General features: G+C 39.3%; 2 protein-coding genes and 1 long non-coding RNA gene across 7 annotated transcripts in view; all 3 read right to left on the bottom strand.

Annotated features, from left to right (window-relative positions):
* The window catches only part of LOC5514289 (serine/threonine-protein kinase 11-interacting protein), a 34,788-nt gene extending 30,480 nt beyond the window's left edge, over positions 1 to 4,308 (bottom strand). For 4 of the 5 annotated variants that reach the window (XM_048723755.1, XM_048723756.1, XM_048723757.1 and 1 more), the window contains exons 1-6: positions 3,956 to 4,307; positions 2,276 to 2,365; positions 1,778 to 1,857; positions 1,420 to 1,494; positions 1,189 to 1,284; positions 494 to 604 (exon numbers count right to left, since the gene is read on the bottom strand). In XM_048723755.1, the coding sequence (XP_048579712.1) occupies positions 494 to 604; positions 1,189 to 1,284; positions 1,420 to 1,494; positions 1,778 to 1,857; positions 2,276 to 2,365; positions 3,956 to 4,016 (513 nt within the window). In that variant the 5' untranslated portion in view covers positions 4,017 to 4,307. Of the gene's footprint in view, positions 1 to 493; positions 605 to 1,188; positions 1,285 to 1,419; positions 1,495 to 1,777; positions 1,858 to 2,275; positions 2,366 to 3,955 lie in introns of all 5 variants that reach the window. The other variant, XM_048723758.1, reaches the window with a different exon arrangement.
* Positions 4,309 to 4,484: 176 nt separating this feature from the next.
* Positions 4,485 to 7,477, bottom strand: LOC125561010 (52 kDa repressor of the inhibitor of the protein kinase-like). The gene is made up of 2 exons (XM_048723760.1): positions 7,336 to 7,477; positions 4,485 to 6,666 (listed from the first exon to the last, which is right to left on the bottom strand). Exons 1-2 carry the CDS (start codon positions 7,460 to 7,462, stop codon positions 6,290 to 6,292), a joined length of 504 nt encoding a protein of 167 aa, XP_048579717.1. The 5' UTR covers positions 7,463 to 7,477; the 3' UTR covers positions 4,485 to 6,289.
* A 1,292-nt stretch (positions 7,478 to 8,769) lies between these two features.
* Positions 8,770 to 12,325, bottom strand: LOC116619293. Its single transcript, XR_004296624.2, has 2 exons — positions 10,765 to 12,325; positions 8,770 to 9,600 (listed from the first exon to the last, which is right to left on the bottom strand). It is a non-coding gene; the product is annotated as an uncharacterized LOC116619293 (long non-coding RNA).
* Positions 12,326 to 14,781: the final 2,456 nt, after the last annotated feature.

The following is a 14,781-nucleotide window of genomic DNA, read 5'->3' as shown; positions in this document are numbered from 1 at the left end:
CCATGTGTACAAAGTGTCACGTATATCAAGTCCCATGTGTACAAGGTGTCATTATATCAAGTCCCATGCGTACAAAGAGCCATGTATATCAGCAAATTATGTATAAGGTGTTATTATATCAGGTCGCATGTGTACAAGGTTTTATGTATATTAAGTCCCATGTGTGCAAGTTGTCATTATACCAAGTCCCATGTGTACAAGGTGTCATGTATATCAAGTCCCATGTGTACAAGGTGTCATTATATCAGGTTGCATGTGTACAAGGTTTTATGTATATCAAGTCTCATGTATACAAGGTTTCATGTATATCAAGTCCCCTGTGTACAAGGTGTCATTATATCAAGTCCCATGTGTACAAAGTGTCACGTATATCAAGTCCCATGTGTACAAGGTGTCATTATATCAAGTCCCATGCGTACAAAGAGCCATGTATATCAGCAAATTATGTATACAAAGCGTCATGTATATCAGGTCCTATGTGTAAAGTTCTTACCAAGGACTCATCAAGTTGCTCAATTCCATTGTAACTGAGGTTTGCCTCTCTTAGCTCACTCCAGAGAAATGGTGAGCTTGTAAGGTCACCACCACATGAAACAAATACCTCCTGTATATGGAAATAAAGTATGAGCAACAATGCAAAACTTCAAACCACGTAAAAGAATAAAAATAAAAATTGATAAACTTGGATTAATGATATGCTTACTGGGAGAAAGAAAACCTTTTTTTATAAAATCAAGGTGTTGATGATTTTAAGATGAATCAAATGAGACGTTATCATAGCAGAGTCAGTAACAGGAGTTATAAACTTTTCTTGTATGCTGTGTTATAATGTACCATCATCATATACAATATAAAACAGTGCGGTAACATAAGTCATAGGGGGTCTTGATGATAGTATATGCAGTGTATTGTATAAGTATCACCCCCATTAAAATATGATACTGTATGTTTGGTGATGAGCTTAATACAGTATGTTTTACTTTATCAATTTTGGCTTTACATTTTCATCTACTCTGGACCATGTTTACACAGATTTTAATATGTGTAAAATTTCCCAAGGTCTGTAATACTGTTTGTTCATCTTTTATATTTTAAAGGAAACCACCATTGTATATCCTTAACAAATGGGGTCAAATAAAATGTTAAGTCCTGCAGCTCTTGTTACAGAAGTTAAAATAATATTCTTACACTAAGAGCAATCACAGAGCGTTGACAGGTCAAGCCACGCAGCTGTGATCTTAGGCTTTGAAGTCCCTTGATGTAACCTAAAGGCACCTTCTTGATCTAAGAAGCAAAACTCGTTTTAACAAAAAAAACCTTTAAAGACATAGACAATAATCACAATATTGTGGTTTTGGTGCAACCTAGCATGTTTAGAACTCAACTGAGTTACTAATTTGGTTAACTTTAAGTGCTTACCTCAAGATATTGGAGGTTTTTGAAACAGGATACATTTAGCAACACATCAAACCCGGAACAATTCCCTGGCACAAGCTAAAGAGGAAAAGAAATAATAGGAAAGAATATCAATAATTGAATTTATCTATTATTGTGATTAACATGGTTAATTAAAGGTAATTCTTTATAATTTCTGCATATGTAATCAACCTTTCATAAATAAAATGAAATAAAATGCAAAAAAATAATATAAAGGACAATGTTATCAACAAATGCCAGTAGTCAAGTGACCAAAGGCGTATCAAGTCAATCAAAAGTATGCTATTCCATTGTACACTAGGTAGTAAACAATCCTTATAAAAGGTGAATATGAACAAACCTTAAGAGAGACAACTTTCTTCAGAAAGTCATTCAAATATGTGACTGCAGATCTTGCATGATCAGTACAAATTTTTTGCCCTATTCACACAAAGGGAACAATACAAATGACTTCAAACACTGTTGGAAGCTGACAAAGGGCATGAGGTGAGATGATGTTAAATTAATTGACACAATGCACCAATTTTGGCTTTGTGTATGCAAACATTTGTTCTTAAGCTCTTTATGCTAACCAATACAGCTAAACTATTGGCAGAGCATATTGAACTTTGTTACAATTAGAAAGTTTGGTTTATAGATAGAATACATCAAACTCTGGTTTTAATATAGGGCTCATGCCTCAACCCCCCCTCTCCCATCTAGCAAAAAGGTGTCTTCCCCTATCGAACAGTTGAAAAATATCTTAACCTCACATTTTTTAAATATGGTATCTATGCCTGTGAACCCCTTCCTCTTGGCAAATCCTGGCATTGATATTGATACTTTTTTAATGATTTACCTGTTTTGATCTGTTCAAAGCGGTTATTAAGGTAGATCAGAGAAGATACAGTCAAACAAAGTTTACTATCCCCTCTTACAACATGGTCCCCTGAAAGGCAAATATCAGAAGCTAACAATAAAGTCACCATGCTATCTTACAACACATTTTTGTGAATTTTTGCCCTAACATCCAATAAGCTTAATAAACTGGTGGACATTACCCAACTCTTAAATAAATACGAAAACGCGCACTATAAAAATGACTTGCCTTAGGCAAGCTGTCACTCGTCATTGACATCACTAAGTGCAGAGCTCCGTAGAGAGAAGCCAGAAAGTTATAACAGAGTTCAAAATTGGCCAAAACACACAATTGAAGTAAACACAGTCTTTCTATTAGCCATTTCTTAGAACAAAACAAAAAATAACAGAGGATTAGAGAGGTTTTGAAGTGATGAATTTTGCAAATTTGTTGTTTGTCCGCGTGCACACCTGAATGACGCCATTTCAGTTGAGCGTGCGCACACCATTTTTGAATTTATTTTTCAATACAAACAAGCACACGCTGTGTTTGATTTCTCGATGACAATTTTTGTTCCTGTTTTCGTAGATAATTGACTACAAAGATTGAGGTATCACTTTATTTTCTGCTATGTTTTCTTCTGGCAGTTTCAGAGGTCTGTGCTCAATGAAGTCTAGCTGCGAATGACAACGACTTGCTGAGAGCTTGTGAAAAAGGGGGCGGAGCAACCTTTTTTAGCGTGCATTCATGTTTTAAAGATAGACCTGTGGTATAAAATACCCATGTTGTGCGGAGGCGCGTAAGGGCTGCACCTGCGGTATAAAAGGCTGTGCCCATGGGCAGATGGTGACTCACTCCACACCTCTTTTCTTCATCACCATGCGAAGATAAGCTTATCAAAAATATTAGATTTTAATTGTTTTTTCCTATAGTTCCTTGATGCAGTGGACTATGATGGATTCCATAAAAGTTGAGGGATCTTTCAAAATGATTCATGCACTGCACAACTCTAATACTGTATCTGCAATCTCTATCCTTCACAATATCGACACAAGAGCTTATGTTGTTGAGTACTTCGTCAAAAGATGAATCCACTTTTGATAGGTTTTCGGCTGAAAACATGCGAGAAGAAAACAAAAAGACAAACTAGATAGTAAGAGCAAGTCTTCGTTCAGCAAATTTTGATTTCAAATCTCTCAACTGCGAAGCAATCCTGCGCATTGTTTTGGTCAAGGTGACTGAGGCATTGTCATTAAGACGCCGGCATTTTTTCGTGCGCAAAAATTCAAAATAAAGTCATATTATAGACATGTTTCTTTTTTCGCCAGAAAAAGGTCGGGGATAGTTTGTAGAAGGTGTGTAAGTCATTCAATTTATTGTGTTCCTATTACTTCTTCCACAATTTTCAGTGTTTAACTTATGACACACAGGAAAGAAAGTTGGTCCTTCTTTAAGAAGCAATGATTACACCAATGCAATGACCATAGAATCGTGACAGATACATTAATATCACGATAACAATAGATTCATACTTTATAGTGACGCTAACGCAATATAACACAAACGCAATACAAATCTCGCTAATCTCTCGGTGAGAATCTGACCAAATGATGTCAACATCTATCAGCAAACAGCCATAAAATTCTTCCTTATAGTATCCCAAATCGACTTTGTTTTTACCGTGAGTTTGAAGCAGCCTCGCCAATTTGAAGACAACTTCATCACCAGCTACGTCTTGCATGATCGGAGCATTTTCCTTTTTTAGCTCAAGGTTGTTTAGTTGCAATGATCTTTAACGATCTTCTTTTCTTCTCAGCTTCGATTTAGTATTTCTATGAACAGAGTAACCTGGCATACCACAGGTATCCAATGGAGAAAAAGCAGCAGATTTAAATCCCACCCTTAACGAAATCTCGTTATTCGAAATACTTTTTTTAATGGTTATTAGTTTCAATAGTTATCATCTCGCTTTCTCTCGATTACGGCTTTACATCCTCCTTCCCCCCAAAAAAGGTACCGTAGTTTATACTATGAATTTCAGGGGTGGATCCAGGTTTTTGAGTGAGTAGTTTCCACCGAAACACCAACAATAGGGTGTTTGGGGGCATGCTCCCCCAAGAAAATTTGAAATTTCAAGCTCTATAAATGCCATTTTCTGCATTTTCAGAAAAGTTAATTACCCCAAAAAGAACAAAAAAACATGCTATCATAAAGGCAAAAAAAGTTTTATTTTGTTGAAGGTGGTACATGGAACACCTTGCTCTACAAAAAGTTTCTGGTATCCAAACCGGTGCCACTGGTCTATGTCCAATATAGCTGCCTACTAACTGTCTTTGAGCAGGAGAAGGAAAAATGGTACTTATAGATGGCAAGCCTGTGGTTGGTCCTTGGTCCAGGAGTTTTCAAGATAATAAGAAAAAAAAAAAACAATATTAATATCATATGTCATATACAAAAGATATGTACAAATTATAGACAACATAATTTGAATAAAAACTCCCCTTTTTCATCCTTGGGGACTGCAGTAACTGGAGCTCTGGAGAAAAATACAACATTAATATCAAGTTATAAAAATGAGAAGTACTAAATGATTATAAAATATATATATAAATTTGAAAAATACTCCCCTTTTTTATCATTTGAAACTGCAGCTTCTGGAGCACAGGGAAATGTTTGTAAACCATTTGAGCTTTACATGAAATCCCAGTGTCAATAGAAAAATTGAAATAATCACTAAATAAAAAAAACATCTAGACATGACTTTTTAAGAAAGTTATACAGGCACCAGTTTGAGTTTCTGTAGCTGTTATCCATCAGTTTGAGGGTAAGACCCAGATGGAACATAACTCACAAGCCCTCTAGAAACAGATGGTGCATAGTAAACGAACAAAGCAAAAATTTAAGTTAATATGTTTGCCATTCTCATTCTCCTAGGGTGCAATTGAGCAAATAAATCTATTATTCTGTCCAGGTCTAAATCCATGTATTTGTTGGTATACATTAGTGCCAGCCCATTCAATCTGTCCTCAGTCATTGTGCTTCTCAAATAGGTTTTAAGATTTCGAAGGGATGAAATGGATCTCTCACAAGAAGCAGATGAAATTGGAAGTGTGATCAGGATCTTAACATGAAATAAATATTGACATATGCATCTGTCAATATCCTCCAGTGTAGCCTAAGAGTGTCTGGAATCACTTCTCCTCTGTTATCCCTCCCCTTTCATAATCTCTCCCATAATAAAAGCTCTGCCTGTAAACCTATATAATTTGGCATGTCCTGTCTGTAATAGTTACAAAATTCTAAAACATTAGGCTTCCAGTCATCAGTAGCAATCAAAACAGAGGGTATGATCGAAATACCTTTGTAGCAGATAAATACATCATCCTTGAATCTAGAATCGAGCTGCTCGAGTACATGGTCTAGGAAAACTCTGGTCAGATTTATCTTGTTAATAGTCTTCAGGATTTGAAGCAGGAGCATTGGGTCTATGTGTCTGTCTCTGAGCTACCCTTGGCATATCTGGTTGTACATCTACTTGTCTTGCGATAGTCACTGCATCCTGGTACAGTTCATGGTGTGTGGCATCAATGTCATTGCTCATTTCTGTGAGAACTGATATCAGAAGAGCAAGTTCTTCTTTAGCTTTCAGGATATCCATAGCTTTACTTCGCAGCTTCACTGTAAGTCGCTTAGTTAGTGCCAAAATATGTCTGACAATAACAATAGCAACAATAAAGGAAAAGTTGATAGCATTAAGTAATGATTGGGCATCTTGTCTGCTGGTAGGATTCCAGTTGGTATTTTCATGCTTGTGTCTGTTCATTGAGATATCTTCTAGTGTAGCTGTGACTGGATGGGAAGCTCAACTATTCGGTCCATAGCATCTATCCTTTCAATCCATCGGGTGCGGCATACATTAATTAAAGCAGTGTGGTTTTGTTTTTGTTTTTTTTGCAAAAGTTCTATGATCTTGAATTCTAAATGTTCTTGTCGCTTGGGAGAGTTGTCAAAAAATTAAAAAAGCTTTCGCACAACATCCATCATGTTTCTGACATTTGGTAATTGGCAGGTATTGGCAATACACAAATTCAGCTGGTGATTCATGCAATGGACAAAAATTGCCTTCTCATGTTCTGCTCTGATTAACGAGGAGGCTCCATTAAGTCGTCCAGCCATATTGCCAGCGCCATCATAACATTGGCCACGACAGTCTTCCATCATCAATCCTAAGTCTACTACAGCTGCAGTTATAAGGTCTTTGATGGCCTCTCCTGTTGTTCCCTCCTTACAAATATAAAATCCAATAAATTCTTCTCTGAAGTTTTTGGTTGAGTCGAGAAATCTAATCACAACAGAAAGATTTTCTTTGTTTGCTATATCAGCCGCTTCATCTGCCATTACAGAAAAATATTTACTATCCCTCATTTCTTGAGATAAATTATTTAAAATATGAGCACCAACAGTTGATATTATTTGATTCTGGATGGTCTTTGAAATGTATGTGGCATTTCTTGGTGCATTTTCTAGGTGCTGCTCCAGTATTTGGTCACCACTATCTACCCGGAATTCAAGCAGTGCCTGGAAATTACCAGCTAGGGCAGCATTAGTGGGGTCACTATCCCTCAAGCCCCTGAGTGGGATATTGTTTTTCCCACAGAAAATAATTGTTTTAAAAAGGGACCTAAGGATCTCACGGTTTCTAGCAATTTGCTGTTGAACGATGTTATTTAACTGCAGATTTATCGGGACAGCGTCTGTTCGCATCATTTTCTTAAATTCTTCTATAGCAATCATAGAAAATTTGTGAATTTCACAATTTCATTGCGCGTGTTTTGTAAAGCGCGAAGCGGCCGAAGTCCAATTTGTAAGAGGAGACTTCAATAATTTGTCTAACTTACTAGCGTTTCGCCCACACTGAACTCCGAAACAAACACAAGCTAAGCAAAACACTCCATTGTAATATTTAGAGTAGGCTAGCCATGGATATTTCTTTAGCCAGTTTAAAACAAACTTGCGAGATTTTCCATTCTCTATTGACACTGGGAAATCGAAAAGCTCACCTGGTTTCCATACATTTTCGATGAATTTCAACTTGTCCTGAGGCGAATAGCTGGCGATCTTGTCGAAGACTAAGCCAATGTCGTAGGGAGAACAATTCTCCTTCCGACAGAAAGGAGCACGAGCCATAAAGAGTAAAAACTAGTGCAATTTGTTAACTAATTCCTTCGTTAACTCCGATGCAAGTACTGAGACTCTAGTGAAGGCAAACGAAAGAAGACCGTTGGGGGAGGTACACACCCTTTTATACTTTTGTCGATAGTTTCCGCGGTGGTTTCCAAGTGAGTTAGCCAATCAAAAATGGTTTTGAGTGAGTTCCAACACAATAAAAAAAATTCCAGCCAATCGCGCGAGGTTTTGAGTGTGTTCCAAGGCTAACTATAATAACACCTCACCCACCCCCTCGCTTGCAAATTGGTGACAATATTTTCCGATCTTACCCGACGGATTTCCGAAGGTTCCCGAAAAGTAATCGAAGCTCAAATCCAAAGCTCGTGATCCAGGGCGCTCCGTGAAGTCGCATAAGAATAATAAAGACGATAAGGCATCTTTTTACGTGTTTAATTTAATTAAAAACCAAAAATACAGGAGATTGAATGATTTCCAAAGACAAGCCAATAGTTTCTAGGGATATCGGAGTATTTTTTAAAAAGCCATTTAAGTTCAAAATAACTTGGTCTGAAAAACTTTGAGTGTGTTCCGGAACTCACGTAAACTACCCTGGATCCACCCCTGAATTTACCCCCAGAAGGAAAGGTACCGTGTAGATTATGCTACGGCTTTACCCCCCAAAAAGAAAGGTACCGTAGATTATGCTACGGCTTTACCCCCAAAAAAGAAAGGTACCGTAGATTATGCTACGGCTTTACCCCCAAAAAAGGAAGGTACCCTGGATTATGCTATGGCTTTACCCCCAAAAAGAAAGGTACCGTAGATTATGCTTCGGCTTTACCCCCTAAAAAAAAGGTACCCCAGATTATGCTACGGCTTTACACCCCCCCCCCCCCCCCCAAGAAACCGTAAATTATACTACGGCTTTACCCCCAAAAAGTAAGGTACCGTAGATTATGTTATGCCTTTACCCCCAAAAAGTAAGGTACCGTAGATTATGTTATGGCTTTACTCCCAGAAGGAGAAGAGGAAGGTTCCTCGAGGCCGTAAGGGACGAGCACTTGGGGTAGTGCCCTCCAACGTTTTCTGAGTAAGAACAAGGGCGTGGCTGTGCACCAAACACTTTCTCAACGTTTCTGTATCTGGCCCTCATTATTTCGAGGGCTTCTACAGCTATGGCCGTAGATGATACTACGACTTAACCCCAAAAAGAAAAGAGTGAGACCACCCTTGGGCGTCATTCTCCTGTACTTGTCCTTGCTTTTGTTTGCTACTATCCCTGATTATAAGCAAAAGCTGACAGATTTTCAGACACACCAAACAGATTAGAAGTTATTTACAATTTATTGCATGATTATGACATTAGGGCTCAGGCAAGTTCTATAATATATACAATATATATCTGACCTTGAACACTAATAATAAAACAGGAGAAAACGGCTTTCCTAAAAAAACTCAATCTCGCCGTTATTCCTAACATCTAATGTCCAAAGTTCTTTATGCTAGGTTTGCGCCAAGGCGGTATTCACTATACTGCTATCGGCGCTCGCTCACATGACATCAGCCTCTATACTGCTATCGGCGCTCGCTCACATGACATCAGCCTCTTTACTGCTATCGGCGCTCGCTCACATGACATCAGCCTCTATACTGCTATCGGCGCTCGCTCACATGACATCAGCCTCCTTTCAAACTACTTCTAGTATCTAGAGTAACCGGTTTTTTTTATATTTTTTTGTAATTATCTGATCATTTGTCTACCTTCACATTAGCCTACGCCGCAAGTGCGATGTGAAGCGGCCAATATAGATAGATAATCACCATATAAAGTCTGAGAGTAGATTAGTAGATATCCATCACCAATTCCTCAGGACCCTTTTTGACACGAAGTTAAGATGGTTAACTGAGCAGGAATAGATGACGACGCCGGATAGACGCCGGATGCCTTGGGCCAAGAGCCATAACAGAAGGCTTCCTGATAACTACCCCCTGGTTTTCTGTGGTAGGCCCTGTTTCATTATTCATCGTGGGTTTCCAATGATAGCCTCGGTTTCATGATTTATGGCTTTCCGGTGGTAGCCTCGGTTTAATGATTTATGGGTTTCCGGTGGTACCATCGGTTATCTACTTGCAGAGCTGCTAGTACTAGAAGTAGCCTGGGAAAGTAACAGATGAGAAGATGATTCAGTCACAAGTCATAGAATACATAAAATGACGGCGCAGTGAATTTCTTATGGAGGGGGAGGGTGAGAAAAGTGAAAATCATCCATCCAAATTCTAAAAACATGCTAAGAACATGCGAGGGTCAAATAGTAGCGAGATATCGCGGTGTTAGAGTGACGCGTTCTACAACTGGTTGGGGTGGTGTCCGTGTTTTTTGTATAATGATGCAAAAATGGCTCACTACCGAACATAATCTACGATGGTGTGTTGTGAATTTATTCGGCGTTTAGCATTTTCTATTCATGTTCATATTTTGCCGAGATGGAAAATAGACGACTTGTCAAATATTTGTCAAACCGAGATTCCCGCGTATAGGATATTATAAACCAAAAATCACTTAATAAGATCTGACAAAATGCTTAGCTCGTAGAGCAAAAAATGATAATATCCTCCTTAACACTCTCAGCAAACTATGAATTAAATAGGAGAGAGGCGGGAATAGCCAATAAATCATTGGTAGCGTCACATTTTTGGAACAAAACCCTTACAAAACAAAATCATGCTACCCCCGTGACCTGTGTTTTAACAATAAGATATTAATACTCTATGTTTTGACTAGATTGGACGACGTACATGTTTTTAGATTTTGCCTATAGAAAGTAGTTTTAAAATAGACATGGATTGCATGCTGGGCGCCTGACAGCTCTTGCTCATAATGTATATAATGCTCATATTAGTGTCATAATCACTATCTATCTCATGATAAAGTGCTAAAAAAATCGGATAAAAAAAGATAAACATGTTGTTATGGAGATGTAATGCAATATAGTTGAATGCAATGATGATTGACGGAAAACCATTCGAGGGCAAAACAACTCTGCAATATGCAAATTACGGTTCTGGTTCGATTATAAAATCATACGGGATGTAATACACTGTAACAACAAGTATCAAAGTAATGATTTTTGCAACAAAAATGCCACTGTCTAAAGAGTAATGAAATTAGTTCGCTACGCATACACATTTTACACAATTCAACGGAAAGCATTCCGTGGTATCTATAAATAGACTAAGAACTACATGTACTTATGTATGTAACTTGTACAAACATAAAATCTTTCGCAACTTAGAAAAAACTTGGATCAAAAACTACTTACAGATCTACTTCGCTCGTTCGGGTCCGAGGCAGTCGGTGGGTCCTTTTTGCCAGCGAGAGCAGCAAGGGTAATGAACAATAATAGTTCGCAAACAAGTAATACATCCGCCACTAACTTCTTTGTCTTGGTGGATGTTGACGACTCGGGGTTGAAGCTTGATCGACTTGTCCGACTTTCTCGTCGGCTTCCCCGACGCTTCATCATGCATTCAGTGATAGCAAGAACCAAGAGCTTAGCAAATTGCACAACTTGCAGACACACTAACGGAGAGATGGAGCTCTGGCTGACAGATAGTGACGTCTTTACCTATTAACTGTATGAAATTTCACACCGCAAATAGCCGCACAGGTAGAAGAGGAGTACCGTAGCAGCGAGGGGCAATTGCTGAATACTAAAGACTACGGGTAAAAGGCTTCTCTCCAGTAGACGTTTCTAAATGCGCGCCGTCTGAAGCGAGTGAAAATATTTTTGATTTTATCAAGTCTTTCCACGCTCACTCCGGAAACAAAGGGCACTATTGACGTCACGGGTAAACAAGCTTAGAACAATCCATCGGCTCATAGAATAACAATGCGAATATCACCGATCACTCCGCAGATAGCAGAAAAAGCCCTGTATTTTAACAAAACAACTTCCTGCTAATAAAAAGGCTCAAATAGAGCAAGAAAAAAAATCAAATTTATCAAATTGTAAGAGAAAAATAGCCTGTCACGCACGTAGCGTGACACAAGCAAGAGAAATCACTCAACGTGACTGGTTAACACGTGACACACTGTCACACTCGCACATGACGTGTCACGCAAGCAGGGAATGACTGCATGAGGTTGGCACGTGACACACTATCACATTCGCAGTGTCACACAGGCAATATATTATACTTAAAATTGACACCTTACTTACTGTCACGCACGCAGTGTCACGCAAGCAAAATAAAACAACAAAATGTGCTTTCGAGGCTATAATGGGCCATTTTCGCTACGGGTCTCCGTGGAATACACCGTAACTCCTGTGCTGACAACGGCGCACCCCTGTGGAACATACCATACGCGATAGCCATGTACTATGCGTGTAATATTACAAAAAATCATCAGGTGTTATAAAGTGCGTCGCTGTTATAAGTTTGTCGCTGGTGCAGAGTATGTTCATTTGTTACAAGGTGCGCTGGTGCAATGTTAGTTCATTTGTTACTAGGTGCGCTGGTGCAATGTGAGTTCATTTATTACAAGGTGCGCTGGTGCAATGTGAGTTCATTTGTTACTAGGTGCGCTGGTGCAATGTGAGTTCATTTGTTACAAGGTGCGCTGGTGCAATGTGAGTTCATTTATTACTAGGTGCGCTGGTGCAATGTGAGTTCATTTGTTACAAGGTGCGCTGGTGCAATGTGAGTTTATTTGTTACTAAGTGCGCTGGTGCAATGTGAGTTCATTTGTTACAAGGTGCGCTGGTGCAATGTGAGTTCATTTGTTACTAGGTGCGCTGGTGCAATGTGAGTTCATTTGTTACAAGGTGCGCTGGTGCAATGTGAGTTCATTTGTTACAAGGTGCGCTGGTGCAATGTGAGTTCATTTGTTACAAGGTGCGCTGGTGCCATGTGAGTTCATTTGTTACTAGGTGCGCTGGTGCAATGTGAGTTCATTTGTTACTAGGTGCGCTGGTGCAATGTGAGTTCATTTGTTACAAGGTGCGCTGGTGCAATGTGAGTTCATTTGTTACAAGGTGCGCTGGTGCAATGTGAGTTCATTTGTTACTAGGTGCGCTGGTGCAATGTGAGTTCATTTGTTACTAGGTGCGCTGGTGCAATGTGAGTTCATTTGTTACAAGGTGCGCTGGTGCAATGTGAGTTCATTTGTTACTAGGTGCGCTGGTGCAATGTGAGTTCATTTGTTACTAGGTGCGCTGGTGCAATGTGAGTTCATTTGTTACTAGGTGCGCTGGTGCAATGTGAGTTCATTTGTTACTAGGTGCGCTGGTGCAATGTGAGTTCATTTGTTACTAGGTGCGCTGGTGCAATGTTAGTTCATTTGTTACTAGGTGCGCTGGTGCAATGTGAGTTCATTTGTTACTAGGTGCGCTGGTGCAATGTGAGTTCATTTGTTACAAGGTGCGCTGCTGCAATGTTAGTTCATTTGTTACTAGGTGCGCTGGTGCAATGTGAGTTCATTTGTTACTAGGTGCGCTGGTGCAATGTGAGTTCATTTGTTACAAGGTGCGCTGGTGCAATGTTAGTTCATTTGTTACAAGGTGCGCTGGTGCAATGTGAGTTCATTTGTTACTAGGTGCGCTGGTGCAATGTGAGTTCATTTGTTACAAGGTGCGCTGGTGCAATGTGAGTTCATTTGTTACTAGGTGCGCTGGTGCAATGTGAGTTCATTTGTTACTAGGTGCGCTGGTGCAATGTGAGTTCATTTGTTACTAGGTGCGCTGGTGCAATGTGAGTTCATTTGTTACTAGGTGCGCTGGTGCAATGTGAGTTCATTTGTTACTAGGTGCGCTGGTGCAATGTGAGTTCATTTGTTACAAGGTGCGCTGGTGCAATGTTAGTTCATTTGTTACAAGGTGCGCTGGTGCAATGTGAGTTCATTTGTTACTAGGTGCGCTGGTGCAATGTGAGTTCATTTGTTACAAGGTGCGCTGGTGCAATGTGAGTTCATTTGTTACTAGGTGCGCTGGTGCAATGTGAGTTCATTTGTTACTAGGTGCGCTGGTGCAATGTGAGTTCATTTGTTACTAGGTGCGCTGGTGCAATGTGAGTTCATTTGTTACTAGGTGCGCTGGTGCAATGTGAGTTCATTTGTTACAAGGTGCGCTGGTGCAATGTGAGTTCATTTGTTACTAGGTGCGCTGGTGCAATGTGAGTTCATTTGTTACTAAGTGCGCTGGTGCAATGTGAGTTCATTTGTTACTAGGTGCGCTGGTGCAATGTGAGTTCATTTGTTACTAGGTGCGCTGGTGCAATGTGAGTTCATTTGTTACTAGGTGCGCTGGTGCAATGTAAGTTCATTTGTTACTAGGTGCGCTGGTGCAATGTGAGTTCATTTGTTACTAGGTGCGCTGGTGCAATGTAAGTTCATTTGTTACTAGGTGCGCTGGTGCAATGTGAGTTCATTTGTTACTAGGTGCGCTGGTGCAGAGTATGTTCATTTGTTACAAGGTGCGCTGGTGCAATGTGAGTTCATTTGTTACTAGGTGCGCTGGTGCAATGTGAGTTCATTTGTTACTAGGTGCGCTGGTGCAATGTGAGTTCATTTGTTACAAGGTGCGCTGGTGCAATGTGAGTTTATTTGTTACTAGGTGCGCTGGTGCAATGTGAGTTCATTTGTTACAAGGTGCGCTGGTGCAATGTAAGTTTATTTGTTACTAGGTGCGCTGGTGCAATGTGAGTTTATTTGTTACTAGGTGCGCTGGTGCAATGTGAGTTTATTTGTTACTAGGTGCGCTGGTGCAATGTGAGTTCATTTGTTACAATGATCTCTGCAATTTATAATGCATTATTGTTACGACATCGTGGTTGATTTAATAATACATTCACTTCATACAGGGTCTGGATGGGGTTAACCGACTAGCGACAACACGGCTTAAAAGTTAACTGACTACCTACAAGACAGGAAAAAAACTAGTGATTAACGACAAAAAATATTTGCCGACTACCGACATTTTATTATTTCCAGTAGTTTTACCCTTTACTTCCATCGTCAATCTACTTAAATTCGGTCATTTCAGAATGTGTACTATGTATTTCCTGTTGCATTAACTTTCCAGTTAAATTTTAACCCATAATTTATTTATTATCAATAAGTTATTAATTACTAATCAATCCTAAATAATGTTTAATCTTGTTTATACGTGAAATCTAGTACAAAAGCGAATACTAGCTTAGACTAACCGACTACCGACAAAGACCGATAATTCTTACCGACTTCCGACAAATTATGAAAATTTTGACTACCGACATAGAGACCCCCCAATCCAGACCCTGTTCATAATTAGATAGAGAAAGTAGAGAAAAAGGTTTTCTTA

Source organism: Nematostella vectensis, chromosome 2 (assembly GCF_932526225.1).
Source record: "Nematostella vectensis chromosome 2, jaNemVect1.1, whole genome shotgun sequence".
NCBI lineage: Eukaryota > Metazoa > Cnidaria > Anthozoa > Actiniaria > Edwardsiidae > Nematostella > Nematostella vectensis.
Note: the sequence above shows the minus strand (reverse complement) of the source record. Positions and strands in the feature narration are given on the sequence as shown.